The sequence below is a fragment of the Mustela putorius genome, unplaced genomic scaffold (assembly GCF_011764305.1).
Source record: "Mustela putorius furo isolate JIRA1106 unplaced genomic scaffold, ASM1176430v1.1 tig00003909_pilon_pilon_pilon, whole genome shotgun sequence".
In the NCBI taxonomy this organism is placed as follows: domain Eukaryota; kingdom Metazoa; phylum Chordata; class Mammalia; order Carnivora; family Mustelidae; genus Mustela; species Mustela putorius.
Genome location: NW_025422057.1, coordinates 16,968,437 through 16,982,500, shown reverse-complemented (window position 1 = coordinate 16,982,500; position 14,064 = coordinate 16,968,437). Strand labels below are relative to the sequence as shown.

Sequence of the window (14,064 nt, the reverse complement as noted above, 5' to 3'; positions counted from 1 at the left end):
ATCCTCTCGACATGACAGATTTGCCGCAAGGCCTGGCTCTTTGAGCGCCAGCACTGTGGCTTTTCCCTCCTTTTTTCCTGCACTAATTGGTGAAAGTTTTTTTACTGTGCTAGTGGCAGAGGAAATTCTTTTGAACGTTGTCACAATCAAGTGTTGACTTCTTTAGAATTGCAAGTAGGTTAAGTGAGTATCAACATTGGGGGGGGTGGGAGGAGGGAAAACACTAACACAAAGTTACTACTACTTAAATTTTATGATTTCAATCAAATTGGAAAACAAACTAATTGGAACACACACTCACTAGAATGCAGACAAGTGTTCAAATTATGGTCCTTTTTAACTTACGTTATGTTTTGTTATTTTGGGGTTGGGGCAGCCCTGACGTCTGGAATGGGGAAAACACATTGTAATGTTGATTAAGTAAAACATACCCATTGTAACTCCTTAGTTTCTTCCTATATGAATGGATTCAGAACAGCAGTACCACAAACATTACATAACAGTGCAAATCAAAAGGAACACATAAAGCTTCTATTAGTAGAGTGTATTTTCCTCTGAACTATTGACATTTCTTCTGTCCAAAATCAACATACAGAGAGTAACCTCTTGGCAAAGGATTTGTTCTCAGATACTGATTCTTCACTGAGGTATCAAGATGCAATTCTGCTTAAATATTGCTGTTCTGGTCATATATGTGGGTTGTTTTTGTTTGTTTTGTTTTTGTTTTTTTTTAAACCTAGAATGTAATAACTTTTCATATTCTTTAAGACCAGACTTCTCAGTGAAACTGAGAATCATCACAGTTTACCTTTCTTTTTAGAGAGAATTCAAATCTGAAATGTCTTTTTTAATATGAATGATTTGAAATATTTACTGAAGGAATTTGTAAAATTACTGTGTGCTTAAAGACATATTCTTTGGTGATTTAAAAAAATTGGTAGGTTAAAAGTTTTGCTTCACTAGATTGAGAGAGAATGTATTTAAAATTCTCATGTCAGAGAAGCTGTCTGGTACATTCTGATTCTTGACTCTGTACAGTTTGAGATAATTCCTAATTGAAAACAAAGTAACAGAGGGCATGAAAGCCTATAACTTTACCCTGGGTTTTTGGTAACCTATCAGGAAGAAATCCTACACAAAGATAAGGATTTTGTACTGACTCATGATAAAAACGTAGAAACCTTGTATATAGAAAGGAGGCTACTTCTGTTCCCTAGTAGATATTTACTAGGAGAAGAGAATTGTAGAATAAAAGTTACTCAGATTTTTAACTGAATTTCTACTTAATTATTTTAGTTTTAAGGACAAAATGGAAAGGAGAAAGAAGACAGTAAAATGTTGTCCAGAATTACCTGGCCCTGTAGCCCGTCTTCGCCACCACAATTGTTCCGATTGTTGGGTTTTTGGGAGAGAAATGCAGAAACCCCTATTGAAAGAAGCATCAATTCGTATAATTAATTTTGCCATTGTAAAAATCATTTGTAAAATTTGCATTATTAACATTATCAAGTCACTAGTTGGTAAGACATCAGACATGACGAGAGTGAAGGGCAGCTTAGGGAGAGCTGGGCTTTAAACCCTCAGTAGATCCGAGTTAGGATCAAAGGCGCTTGCTTTATGTGGCTGTGCTAGACTTTGAAGTCCTGACTGCACCTACAGCACTCATTTCGTCAAGTTCACTGGTGTCTTAATAGCAGATCAATAAGTTTCAAAGTCGGAGAGTTAATTTGATACTAGTGCTGATGCGGTCGTGCTGGGGAAGCCGAGAGAGAGGCAGAGAAAGCTGCCTATTACCAACTCTGGTACAGAGCGCACAATGATGCAGATTATGGGTATATCTGTGACCCTGAAAACACAGGCTCTGGTCAGGAGTGGGCAAGCTGTGGATTAATAAAGCAAGGTATACTGAATTTAGACATCATGGGTTATTTGGAAGCTAGTTCACGTTGAAAACCCTTCAGTTGGATACAGACGTCTGTGTGCCCCATATGTCTGTTTGGTATAGATAATAAACATATGACAAGAGAAACGCATGCACACACCTTTCTGAAATAAAAAGGGATCTGCATAAGGACCACAGTAGATTTTCTGGGGTGATGTGGGGTGAAAAAAAGTTACGAAATATGTTTGTGGTTTTTGAAGGGAGTTTTGAACATTTGTTTGCATCATGGGGGGGGGGTTATACTGATTTTTTTTTTTTTTTTTTTAAAGTAGCATTGGAAATAGCTCCTTAAGTGAATAATATCTAGGTAGTAATTATTTGGTACAAGTCCATTTTGATCTACTTAAAAAATTTTAAAAATGACCTCTTCAGGAGAAGTCTTAGCCTCAAATTTCTTCCCTTCTTAATAGCATAACTTGATGTGCGTGCAAACACATGGATTCTTTCTTCCTGTACTGTTTCTCCAATCCCTTAAAAGATTTTTGCCTCATGTCTCCCCATTTGTATATGATACATTTTTATTATATATTCCAAAGGTCTGTTGGGCATAAAGAAACCAATAGGTAAAGGTGCTGGTAAATTGAAATAAGAAAAGTTGGGCCAAGGGGGAATGTTTGTGTGAATGTTGGGGGTTTTCTGTTTGTTTGTTTTCAGTGGTTTTGCTTAGGTCCTTTTTACGGAATGAGCGTAAACATTGTGGGGTGTGTGGTAGAGATGACATCAGTGGCTATTACAGGAGGGAATTTGGGGAGGGTGTGTGTGTGTGTGCAAGGGGAGGGTGTAAAGATCCAGAGTTCAAAGATGCAAATCGCGAGAAAGAAGAAACCTTAAAAAAAATTTTTTTTTAATAAGAACTTTACCATCTGTATGTACAGCACCAGCTTCCCAGCATCGAAGGTCAGATTCACACCCTTTTCGAACAAAACTCTAATTTAGAATGTTCATCTAAGGGTTGATAATGGTATTAGAAGGCCAGTGGGGTGGTCAGTGGGTGTTGTAGATTAGCTCAGTGGCCATTACGGCTTTACCTAGACCCCCACGATTCATTGGGTAAGATTAACCATCACATCTGTCATTTTATCCCTTTTAGTTCTCCCCTTTTTACCACATTTAAAATATGAAAAGGGGGTGGAAATACCATCTCGAAGACAATTTATATGGAGCAAGCCAATGAAGCACGCGCTTGCTAAAACGTCTAGGAAATCGCCATGTAGCTCCATGTGTGTATTTGTGTCTAATATAGTTATACATGATATAACTTGGCGTGACATATAGATGTTGAAATGATTTTGGTGAATTCAAATAATTTGGTTATGCCAGGTAAGCTGCAAGTTTTTGAACTTAATTCCTTTTCCTTAGTCTTTTGCCTATGTTGTAGAGAAAGTTCTGTTTTCATAATCTTGGAAGACATTTTTCTGCTACTGGGTTGATGGTTCAGTTCCTGAGGCTTCTGTTAGTTTAATTGCTGGCGAAACTTCCGTGTCAACTTTGCGGCATCACAAATTAGATAATCTTGGTTTCTTAGGAGTGTCATGGGTCCTCTCTTTGTAATGGTGATTCCAGATATGCAGTGTGTGTGAGCAGGCTTTCGTGGAGTTGTGTTGTTTCCTGCGTGTTTATTACAGAAAGATGTCACTGCAAAAGGGAATGTAAGAGTTTCTGTAAATGTAATGGTTCATCCTGAATAAAGTGAGAGAGACAGTGCTTGGAATCTGGGGAATAGAGGTGGAAGGAGCCGAGCTGATGAAGGTGTTTCTTGTCAAATTTGTGTAGGAATTATTTACCGTGCTGTCTTTCTTGGGCTGCTACAGTAAAAGTGAAGACATGGAAAATTATCCCAGATGGGACGAATCGCTTGTTCTCTGTTCTTTTTTTTTTTTTTTTTTTTTAAAGGAAAAGATTTCAGGGAAAAAAAAGTCGTCTTTTTCTTTAGAACAGTATGAATAAAATCTGGACAGCTGTCGAAAAAGATATGCCGTCTGCATTTTTTTTTTTAAATTTCTAGCCGCCACCATAACTAAATAGCTTGAATAGTACATCTTTTTTTTTTTCCCCTTCATACATAATGATCTCTACTTCATTAAAAGCGTATTAATCTGGTTCCCAGTCTCTTGGGAGATACCTTAAGATGATGATATTGTGGGTTTTTTTCCCCCCGAATTGTTTAAAAAAAAAAAAATTCTAGCAGATTTGGTCCCTGTCAGTCAGAAATAATTGTGTTCTTAATCTTGTCCCTGATGGATGACTCGGAGTTCAGCAACGGGCCGGCTCCAATGACAAATACAATATTAATATTCATTAACTGCTTTGACAATGCTAATTTTGATGCAGTAGTAAAGGGCCTTCCAAAGTTAGCGGCCAAAGCATCAGAGCTGCGCAAGGTGGCAAGATAATTTGTGCTGGTTTGCTGAGCTGAAGGCTTTTAAAGTCTATAGCAAAAAGCTAGGTACCACAAACAAAAAAGAGAAAGGGAAAAAAGTTCTGAAGCATTGGAAGGCAGGGCTGCGGAAATAATACGATCACAGTCCGCTAAAAAATTTGACACCTCTGATGCAGTTTCTTTGAGTGAAATTTCTACAAAGTTGCAACAAAAAAGCATAGCATGGTAAGTCAGCACATTCTTGATTTTGTTTAATCTTTTTGATCTTTTCAATTATCGCTATTTGAAGATCAATAGTCATTTTTTCCTACTATGCTTAGAAGACGCGCAGCGGTGGTTTAATATGTGTTAGGAGCATTTGCTTTAAAGGAACACATCCACAAGTTTCGGTAGTTTTTTTTTTTTTTTTTAAAGTTAGTCATGAAAAATGTTATACAGTAAATTGTTCTGAATTCCTTTACATATTGGTGTTTTTAATGGTCTATTTTGGCTTTTGTATTTACCCCCACCAAAAAAAAAAAAAAATTCAGCAAGATAATTAAGCTCTGGATGTTGTCAAGAATTTTGAGGATACTTTCAGCAGGCAGAAAACTTCGGAGTGAAGTGGTCCTCTAACTTTATCTAAATTCAGCCAGTTTCCCCCCCTTTCCTTCTCTGAGTGGCATCAGATAGCTATTAAAGCTTAATTTCACTGGAAAACTGCAGAGCATTACTTTCGCCAACTTAGGTGAACTTCTTTGGACTATTGAAATTGCCTTTATGTTTGCCAAGTTGGCAAACAAAATATCAGGCTTTGTTCTTTTGATTGAATGCCGGGTTGGGGGGAGGAAAAAAAAAAGGAGTAAGAAAGCCCTGCCTTTTTTTTTTTTTTTGAACACCCCCTCCCTTTTTTGGGGGGGATGGATTGTTGTGGAATCGGGGGAGATCCCAGTTATTGCGCCCTTCCCTACCAAGCGAGATAATTCTGTGAATGGAACTGTGCGTGAGCATCCTGTCTGCCGGCGCGGCTGCTGTGTGCTGCTCCCCTGTGCTGCGGGCGCGCAGCGCGGCTGCAGGGCGGGTGCTGCCCTCCAGTGGAGCCTGCGGCCGGCGCGGGCCCTCGGCGGCCATCGGGGCGCGCGGCAGCATGCCCGCGAGCCGGCGGCGGGAAGGAGAGCCCCGCAACCCGCTCTAGATGGTAAGCGGCCGGCGCGGGCGGACGGGCGGGCGGCGGGGCGCGGGGCGGGCGGCGGGCGGCGGCCGGCCCGCTGCATCCCCACGCGCGCCGCCCTGCCGCGCCCCTGCCTGTCCATTGCCTTGCATGCTCCTGGTCTCAGCCTTCCCCTGGTTCGCTGTCACTTTGCAATAACTTTTAAGATTGATGTCCCTTGACTGGTAAGGTGCCCGATGGAGTAGGGCTCCTTTTTCCCCCTTTCCCCTTAACGCTCTTTAAAAAAAAAAAGCAAAAAACAAAAACAGAAACGAAAAAGAGAAAAGGACTCCGAACTTTTAGCTCGCGACCGTGCAGACCTGCTTTAGCATTATTGTTGAACTCGGTAGTGACTATTCGGAGCGGAGGGTTCGTTTCTTTTCGCCCACCAAGTTAAAGTCACAGACGCTCCACCCTCCTGGCTCCCCTCCTTCCTCCTTATCCCAAGTATTTTCGTAGAGGGTCCGCATTTTTCTACTTTTCGTTATACATTTGTGCAAGACCCAATTCCCCTTCCGCCCGTCTCAAACTTCTTTATTTAAAACAGAGCACCAGAACTTTTGCTGCTGCTGCTGCTGCTGCTGTGGTTGGGGACGGTGGGGCATGAATGAGCGGTCTGTCCCGCTCCTGACTTTATTTCTCCTCCACTTGATTGTGATTTTATGCTGAAAGGAAAGGAAGCTCTCGCTCATTTTTGTTTGTTTGCTCTTCGTTTGGGGAAGTTTCTTAAAAAAAAAAAAAAAAAAAATCCCGTAGAACTTTTCGGTATCCTACACCTTGTAATTTTTTTCTTTTTTTTTTTTCCTGAAAATATTCTTCTAACACCTTGGGTCACGCTGGGGACGGACTCGGGATAGGGCGATGGGGCAGCAGATATCCGGAAGCAGTTTCCTTAGGAGGAGTGAGTTTGAAGAAATTCACCAGATTTCCCTGTTCTTTTTAAGGAGGAGGAGGAGGTCTGTCTGGAATGTGTTGGCTCATCTTGCTGTTTCCATTTTCCTTGTCTTTTGAGAAAGCCAGAAAATACCGACTCAAAGTTGCCCATCCTGTTTGCTGCACTTTATAAGTTATTGTTGCTGAATGATTGGGAGCTGTCCATCAGCGGGGAGGGAAACTTGCAGTTTACTTAAGAAATTGCATGTGTGACAAAGGCAGCTGCCGAGTGTGGTGGTCCCTTGAATAGAGGGAGGGGAGGCAATTAGGAACTGTGTGGTTGGGGCTTTTTACTTGTCAAACTGGAAGCTCATTGCTTTTGTTACCTCCATGTAAAGGGAAATGGCAGGGTTTTGTTTTGGTACTAAGGACCTTAAAGATTGGTGCCTGACACTTACACAGGAAGGCCGGATAAGTCTAGAAAGAGGGGCCACAGAGCAGTATTTTTAAAAAGAAGAAAAGAAGAAAATTAAGAATTCTCACTTTTTTGTTATCTTTAAGCCCTTCTAGGCTTTGTTTTTGTTTGTTTGCGGGGGGTGGGGGAGGGAAGTAGGGGAGAGAGGAATGAGGGTTATTAACTCGTCTGGTGTATTAAAGACCAGCCTCATGAAAAGAGTCCTATAAACAGCTGGGCAGTCGGGTCAGTAAATTAAAAACATCTCCTCAATGTTAGGTGTCCTGCCGCCAGAAGAAACCAAATCTTTGCCACTGGTCTTGCTTCAAGCAAGACAGATCCAGGATCCCATGTGGCAACAGGGGCGTTTTCTTACCTGCATGCAAATCGGAGTTGTGTGTTTGCTTTTGAACAGGGTGAAATTATTTCACACTTGGGGTGGGAGAGGACCGGAAAGGCTCTTTTGGTCCTCTGCAAGTTTCTTCTGTCTCTAACCCCTCCTGGAGCAGCCACCCTCCATCACTCCCCTCCTTCATGTAAAAGAGGACGATTTCAGGCCTGTGATGTCTGAGTCTCTCAACTCCAATTAAATTAAACCCACACCAATGTACCCGGCCCTGGATCCTATGAGAGCCCCAGGAAAAGTAAGTCGGGCTTGTGGGATTTAGGGCTAGTCTTTTGCATTCCTTTGCCTTCTCTTTTCTCTCTGTCCGTCTCTGTCTGTCTCTCTGTCTCTCTCATTCTGGGGAAAGCTCACAAAACTCAACAGTCAAAAAGCAAGTTAGCGGTATGGCTGCTAGAATGCCAGGAAACACAGGAAGCTTACGTTCTTCTGCTCCCAGAGAGGTCAGTTGAAAATCTTTCCAGCACAGTCTTTTACTCTAGAAGGAAAAGAGGGTGTGTGTGCGTGTTTGGCAGACAAGGCCCTACCAAGTGTCACTCCCGTGTCACTGTGACAAGAAAATATACTTTCCCCCTCCCTCCTCCTCTCGCAATGCAGCCCTCTCTCGAAGAAATTTGTTTTGAGGGATTTGACAATCTTGCAGATAAAGTGCCTGCCTACTGCACTCGGTTGATCATTTTCCCTCATGGCTGACCGTAATTTCTTAGCTACTCTTAGCGGTAGCGCTGTCCCTGCTGCCCAAGGTAACGGGTGAGGGAGGGGGACTTTCGCTTAGGTGCCCTCAGCTGCCTGGGGAACATGGGCCTTGCCCCTTCCTTCACGGATTTTGTAGTGCTGAAGATTAGAAACTAGAAGGAGGTGGTTTTGTTTTGTTTTGTTTTCTAATTAAGAAATTAAAAAAAAAAATCAATCTGCCACCAGTTGAACTAGATTATCAGGTTTCTTTTTGCTTTTGTTTATTAATTTTTTTCTGTTTTGGTTTTTGAGGGATGGTGCGTGTGGAAGGGAACGCATTAACAAAACAAGGATGGGTAACTGTGAGTGAGAACTCTGGGCATTTTGAGTAAACCAGGGCAGAAATTTGGATCCTGCTCTATCTTTTTTAAGATGCTTTTTTCCAGCTCTTTAAGTGAAAAGCATAAAGGGAGGGGAACCCGGGAGGAAGAAGAAAAGTGAGAAAAGCAGTCAGGGAGGAGGAAACAGCCGGCCCAGGCCCATCTTGAAGGTACAGAGAAAGTTTTTGTGAGGTGGAGAGAAAGAAGAGAAAGCTATTATGTACCCTAGGGATGCAATTTTAGTGGGGATGGAAGATTTGAGTGGGAAGGGAGGCACAGTGGCCTCCGGGCTCTCTCTTTTCCAGCAGTTGGGCGGTTGGCACCTCAATTTGAATTGCTGGGTGAGTAGTGGGGTGTGTGTGTGTGTGTGTGTGTGTGTGTGTGTGTGTTCATGTCCTTGCTATGGTCTTGACCATTAAACCTCTGTGCCTTTTTTTTTTTTTTTTAAATTCAGACCCTGGGAAGGGGAAAAACAAAACCAAAAATAAATGGTCAACTCAAGCTGTGCCCTTCCCCGATGTACTTTCCATAGCAGTGTTTTGGGGAGTTGGGGAGAAAGGGTTAAAAAAAAAAAAAAAAAGATGAGGAGGAGAGAAAGCTTGACTTTCATCATAGTCCTTAAGCTGTCTAGCCAGGCAGAGCCTGCAGAGCCGGCTCCCCAAGTTCCAAGAAGCTGGGGATCCGGAAAAGGATGGTGGGGTCGAGGATTTCTTTTACCAAATCAATTTTTCCCCTTCACCCGCCAGGGCAGGCTCCGCTGGAAGGAAGGGAAGGGAGAATGACGTTGCCTCAGAGAGGAGCTGCGTGCTTTCAGGGTTGGAGACTTCAGGCTCTGCTAGGGAACAGGGCTTGTGGAAACTGTCTGTCTTTGTTTCGTATTTAATGATAACTTTCTGTTGCTGTGTCTTTAGTTGTATTTATTTTCCCTTTCCAAATTTAGATGCTGGCCTTTTAGGGCTACTGTCTTGCCCATGGCATCTGTATTTTCAAAAACTTAAACAAGAGACCGTGTTTCTCAGAAACCTGAGTAGGAGACCCATGACTGCCCATTGTGGTGTTAATGATCAGGAAGAGGGTCCTTTTGCAACTCCAGTTTGGGGCTTAGGTTACACTCTAACTCTGTTCAACCATAGGGTCAGATCCTTTGCCACAGCTGTCAGGGCAGTGTCGAATTTGGAGGCGATTCCTATGATTACTTCCACTACTATCTTTTGTTGTGGAGTGGCCAAACACAGAAGCCTTTGCAGTGGTCCATCAGCATTTAGGTCTGACTTTGGGGAGGGGGATGAAAAAATGAAATATACAACAGACTGTAAAAGTCCCTATGTTTTCAAAATTGGGAATTAAATCCTATAAATCGTATTAAAACACGAAGTGGTCAGCATTTCTCTAGTCGAGCATGAAGCAATGACTGACGTATGGCTTGGTTTTCCTTTCTGGTTGTGTGCAACTTTTCTAGTTCAGTCTACGATTGTGTGAACTGTCTAGAATCGTGGGGAAAGACAGTGCAAGCTGGCACTGCACGTGTCTAAGATGCGTTGCCGTAAATTTCCCAGCCCAGCCTGGCCTCCCTTTCCGAGATTCCTGAAAGGTTCCAGAGCTTTTGTTTACTCAAATTACTTGGGTTACTTAATAGCAGTCCCACTCCTTTGGTGGCCGCTAACCCTCCATTCTTGATGTCTCATGAGAAGGGAGTTGTTTGAAAGGGTGAATTCCCGACTCCAGTGATACAGATATTATGATCTTTGTATTGTCACAACAGGCTGCTGCGTCGGCATTTTTTGGAAGCAACAGAGCCTGCAGCCTTATATTCTTAGGGAAACCTCCCTTTTGTGGTTTGGGGTTGGTGGGGGGCCCGGCTGAGCTATGTAATGGAATTCTTTCCTTCTGCAACATTTTGGAATGTGATGAAATCTCATGCCATGCCCTCCAGATTACATACTTCTGCGCACATTTGAAGTTTTTTTTTTTTAAATTGGACTTTGCCTGGGCCATTCCCTAGTTACATTAAACTTCCAACTTGTCAGCTTGCTTTGATAGGGGGTTGCGTCCTTTTCACGTGTTTCATTTGTGGAGACTGTGGATGTCCTTTAAAGGATGCCCATGTTTGGGACACTAACAGGGCAACCAAGAACAGAGCAGTGCAACACTGCCTCTACATCTGTCATTGCTAAATTCCTGCGGAATCCAAGGTTTCAGGGCATTTCTGTCTCTTGGGCCACAGGAAGACGTTCATCCCTCCTCTCGGGGTACCCGTTCTTTTCTAGGGAGAAATTCACCTGCTCTCTGAAGGAAACAGCTGTTTCAAAGAGCACTTACCAGACTCCATGCAGCAGGCATGAATTCAAATACAATACTGTCTAGATTCGAAAGTTAGGCACAGGGTATATTAGAAAAACAAAAGACATTTTTGTACAGCTGGTCATTGTAAATAAATTAGAAGGGTGGTATCAGGTTTTGTTCACTACTTTCTTGAAATCCCCAGGATGTAATAACCATTATGTACTTAAAATTTACTCTAAATCAAAATTGGTGATTTCCTTTCCATTATATTCAGGAATCCCTGGATTCGGGGTTATTGGGGTTTGGGGGGAGGGGTAGCCTGGAAATCATCATTATTATTTTTTTAAGTTGTTTTGAATTTGAGCTTTTGGATTTCTTCATTTGGAATAGGTTAGTTTTATTCCTGGCTCTGTTTTGAAAATCTGCTCTCCTAGAAACAGCTGTACCCTCTTACCCAACTCCCAAACATTCCCTGCAAACATGGGACACTCAATAAGATTGATTATGCTAGCACTAATCATTTAATATGCAAGTAGTAGGGAAACACCTTGCGGGAGGGTGGAGGTTGCACACTACCGGGAAATTACTTAGGGGTGAAGTGGTTCGTTCTTCATCTCTGAGGCCCGGTGGAGGATTAGGACAGTCAGAGGACCCTGTCGTGCCTGCTTCACCCCCTCCCTGACCTCCGCCACGCTGTAGCATGTTCCTGGAGGGACACAGGCAGGAAGAAAACCCTGGGAATTCACTGGTCAGGGGCCAGCCTGGACCGGGCGGGCCAAGACTTAAGCTTGCAAGTGCTTTAAAGGTTAGTTGGGGGAAGCACAATGGGATGCTTTCTTTTTATTGGGAAATAAATGAGAATGAGTGGAAATAAATTATGTTTAATGAACTTAACTGGAAGTAATTGTTCAAGAGCCTGTGAAAGCACAGCTTTGCTGGGTCGGCCCTGGGCTGCGGCTCTCACAGAGCCAAACAGCTGGAGCACGTCTTTCTTTTCCAGGTTAAAATGTTCCCCTCTGTGTGCCCACGCCCCCACTCTGACACCTCCAGCCCCACTCCCAGACCCTCCCTCCCCTCCTTTTGGGGGATTAAGAAAAGGTCATTAAGAGCAGGATTTGGCCCCCTAGACCCCGAGTGCTTGGCGATCTGTTTGGTGTGTAACCAGCTGGTTTGTTATATTATGGGAGGGACGTGGAGGGCGTTTGGGGGAGACCAAGGGCTTGGGATGGTTTGAGTTAGTTCTACGTATATGCTTGTGTGTTAGAGAATTTGGATGAAAATTGAGTGCACATTTATTCTCTCCCTGCCTGCCCTGTTCAGTCATTTCCCTGCACAAAGAATTTCAGTGCTTGTGTGAGTATATGAGAAACTATGAGTCGGCAGAATTTTGGAGAAAGCAAGGAGAGTCTCTCTTCGTCTTGCTGTCTAAATGGATTTGTTTCTGGGGTTGGGGGAGGGATCCGGCCATCGAGAGTTTACCAAAGAAGCAAGCAGTGCCCTGAGTGTCAGGCTCCCTCGGGTTCCAGAAGCTGTCACTTGGCAGCCTTGTGGGTGGGCCGGGCATCCCCAGCAGCAGGCCCGGTGAGGCAGACTGTGTGCTGGTGTTGGAAGGTGGGGCTTTCTTTTCTGCGATTCCCAGGCCCACCTCCTTTTGCTTAACCATCTCATTTCTCCCAGCAAAACTTGAACCCTGTGAAGCCTTCTCTCTTCCTTGTTATTTTCAGAGGTGGTGCTCTTGCCATTAATGTAAGTCTTGTCCAGGGAAACTGTGTGCCTTTGGCTGGGAGCAGGCCCTTTGGGAGCAGCGGCCTTCCGCCGCCAGTGGGCTCTGGACGCCGCTCTGCCTGGGCTTCCAGAGCCGGGGGAGAGGGGCAGAGGGAAATGTTTGCAGGAGCCCATCTGGCCGCCCTTCCACTGTGTGTGTGCAGGAGCTTGGCGAGCCGTGACCGCAGGATGTTCACGGGGTGAGTCGGCGTGGGCCCACCCATGCGGGCCAGAGCCAGGCTGCCATGTGCGTCTCCTGACGTCATTCCGGCAGCTGCAGCAGGTGCTCATCCGGGGAATGGGCTATCGAGACAGGAAGGCTACCTTTGCCGACCATTCCACCACTCCCTGGCCCATCGCCTGAAAAAATCAGACTAGTTGAGTCACTGAGGGTTGTTGATGAGTGAGGAGCGGCCCCTCCTCCATCTCCACCCCCTCCTCTCCAGCGGTGCTCCCTGCCTCCAGTGACGTGCGACATCATTCACGTTTCGCTAGTCGCCATTGGCCTTGGCGAAGCCATAGTCAGTGGCATCCGGTGGAACGCATGGAGCTCTAAACCCATTTTTTTTTTTTTTGGAAGATTTTATTCATTTATTTGACAGAGATCACAAGTAGGCAGAGAGGCAGGCAGAGAAAGAGAGGAAGCAGGATCTCCGCTGAGCAGAAAACCCGACGTGGGGCTCGATCCCAGGACCCTGGGATCATGACCTGAGCTGAAGGCAGAGGCTTTAATCCACTGAGCCACCCAGGCGCCCTTTTAAACCCATTTTTAAATGTAAACTCCGAATGAACAGTGTCCCTTCCTGAGGCTGATTTCAGCCTCCGGGGAGGGCTGGGGAGCCCAAGACCACGAAGACCTCCTGTGTCCTCCCTGGGGAGGGGAGAAGGCTGACAAATGCTTCTCTGTGCTGCTTTTGTTTTATTGTGCTGGGCTCCTCAAGGCACTTTCTGGCCCCATTTTTCTTCTGCAGAAAAGGAGAGCAATAGGGGAGTATTGAAGAGGAGGGCCGGCGGAGGGGCCGGCCCTGCAATGGCTCTATTTGTTTTCAGCGTCTGCTGATTAATAGGTTGCGAGGTGAATGGCAAGCTTTCATTCCCTTTGGGTTCCCCACAGTTACGGAAGGTTGAGGGTCGGGGCGAGAGGAGGGGTAGCAGGGAGACCGAGAAGTGCCTGAATCAATCTTCCATTTGCCAGGTTCCAAATCACAAGCTGCGCTTGGATGGGGCTGTGCGCACTTGGCAATGAGGGTGGCACGGCCAAGCTGCAGAACGTTGTTGGTTAAGGGTTCTCCAGGGGTCAGAGGTCAGCCACCAGGGCGCCCCCTCCCAACTACCCCACTGTAGTTGGATGAATACTTGGGGTGGTAAGGCTTTGTGCGTTTTGAGAGCTGGTAAAGGACCCCTCCCCTTTTTTTTCACCATTTAACTCTTCAGTGCTCAAAACCCATAGAGCATAATGACCAGAACTGGGGAAGACTTCGCTCTGCGTAGAAGCTATTTCTCCAGGTAGAAAATAGAAAGCTCTGATTTACAGTCCGATGAGGATTTTTCTTCCCTTTTACTTCGTTTAATTGGTTCAAGGTTTTTGAGCCGACTTTTTCTTTAGTTTCTTGTCAGCTGAACTGACGGCGTGCATTGTGTTTCTATTACCAGAACCCTGCTGGACCCTGATACTGCTCGTTTCTCTCTGTTTGAGGGGCATCCCAGTAAAATGACTTTAT

At 44.6% G+C, this 14,064-nt stretch overlaps 1 protein-coding gene across 45 annotated transcripts in view; it reads left to right on the top strand.

Annotated features, from left to right (window-relative positions):
* Nucleotides 1-14,064, top strand: part of TCF7L2 (transcription factor 7 like 2) — a 196,775-nt gene that overhangs the window by 151,620 nt on the left and 31,091 nt on the right. The window contains exon 1 of one of the 45 annotated variants that reach the window (XM_045068576.1): nt 8,190-8,637. The exons of the other annotated variants lie outside the window; for them this stretch is intronic. Within the exon in view, the coding sequence (XP_044924511.1) occupies nt 8,515-8,637 (123 nt within the window). The 5' untranslated portion in view covers nt 8,190-8,514. Of the gene's footprint in view, nt 1-8,189; nt 8,638-14,064 lie in introns of those variants that run through there. 45 annotated transcript variants of the gene reach the window in all.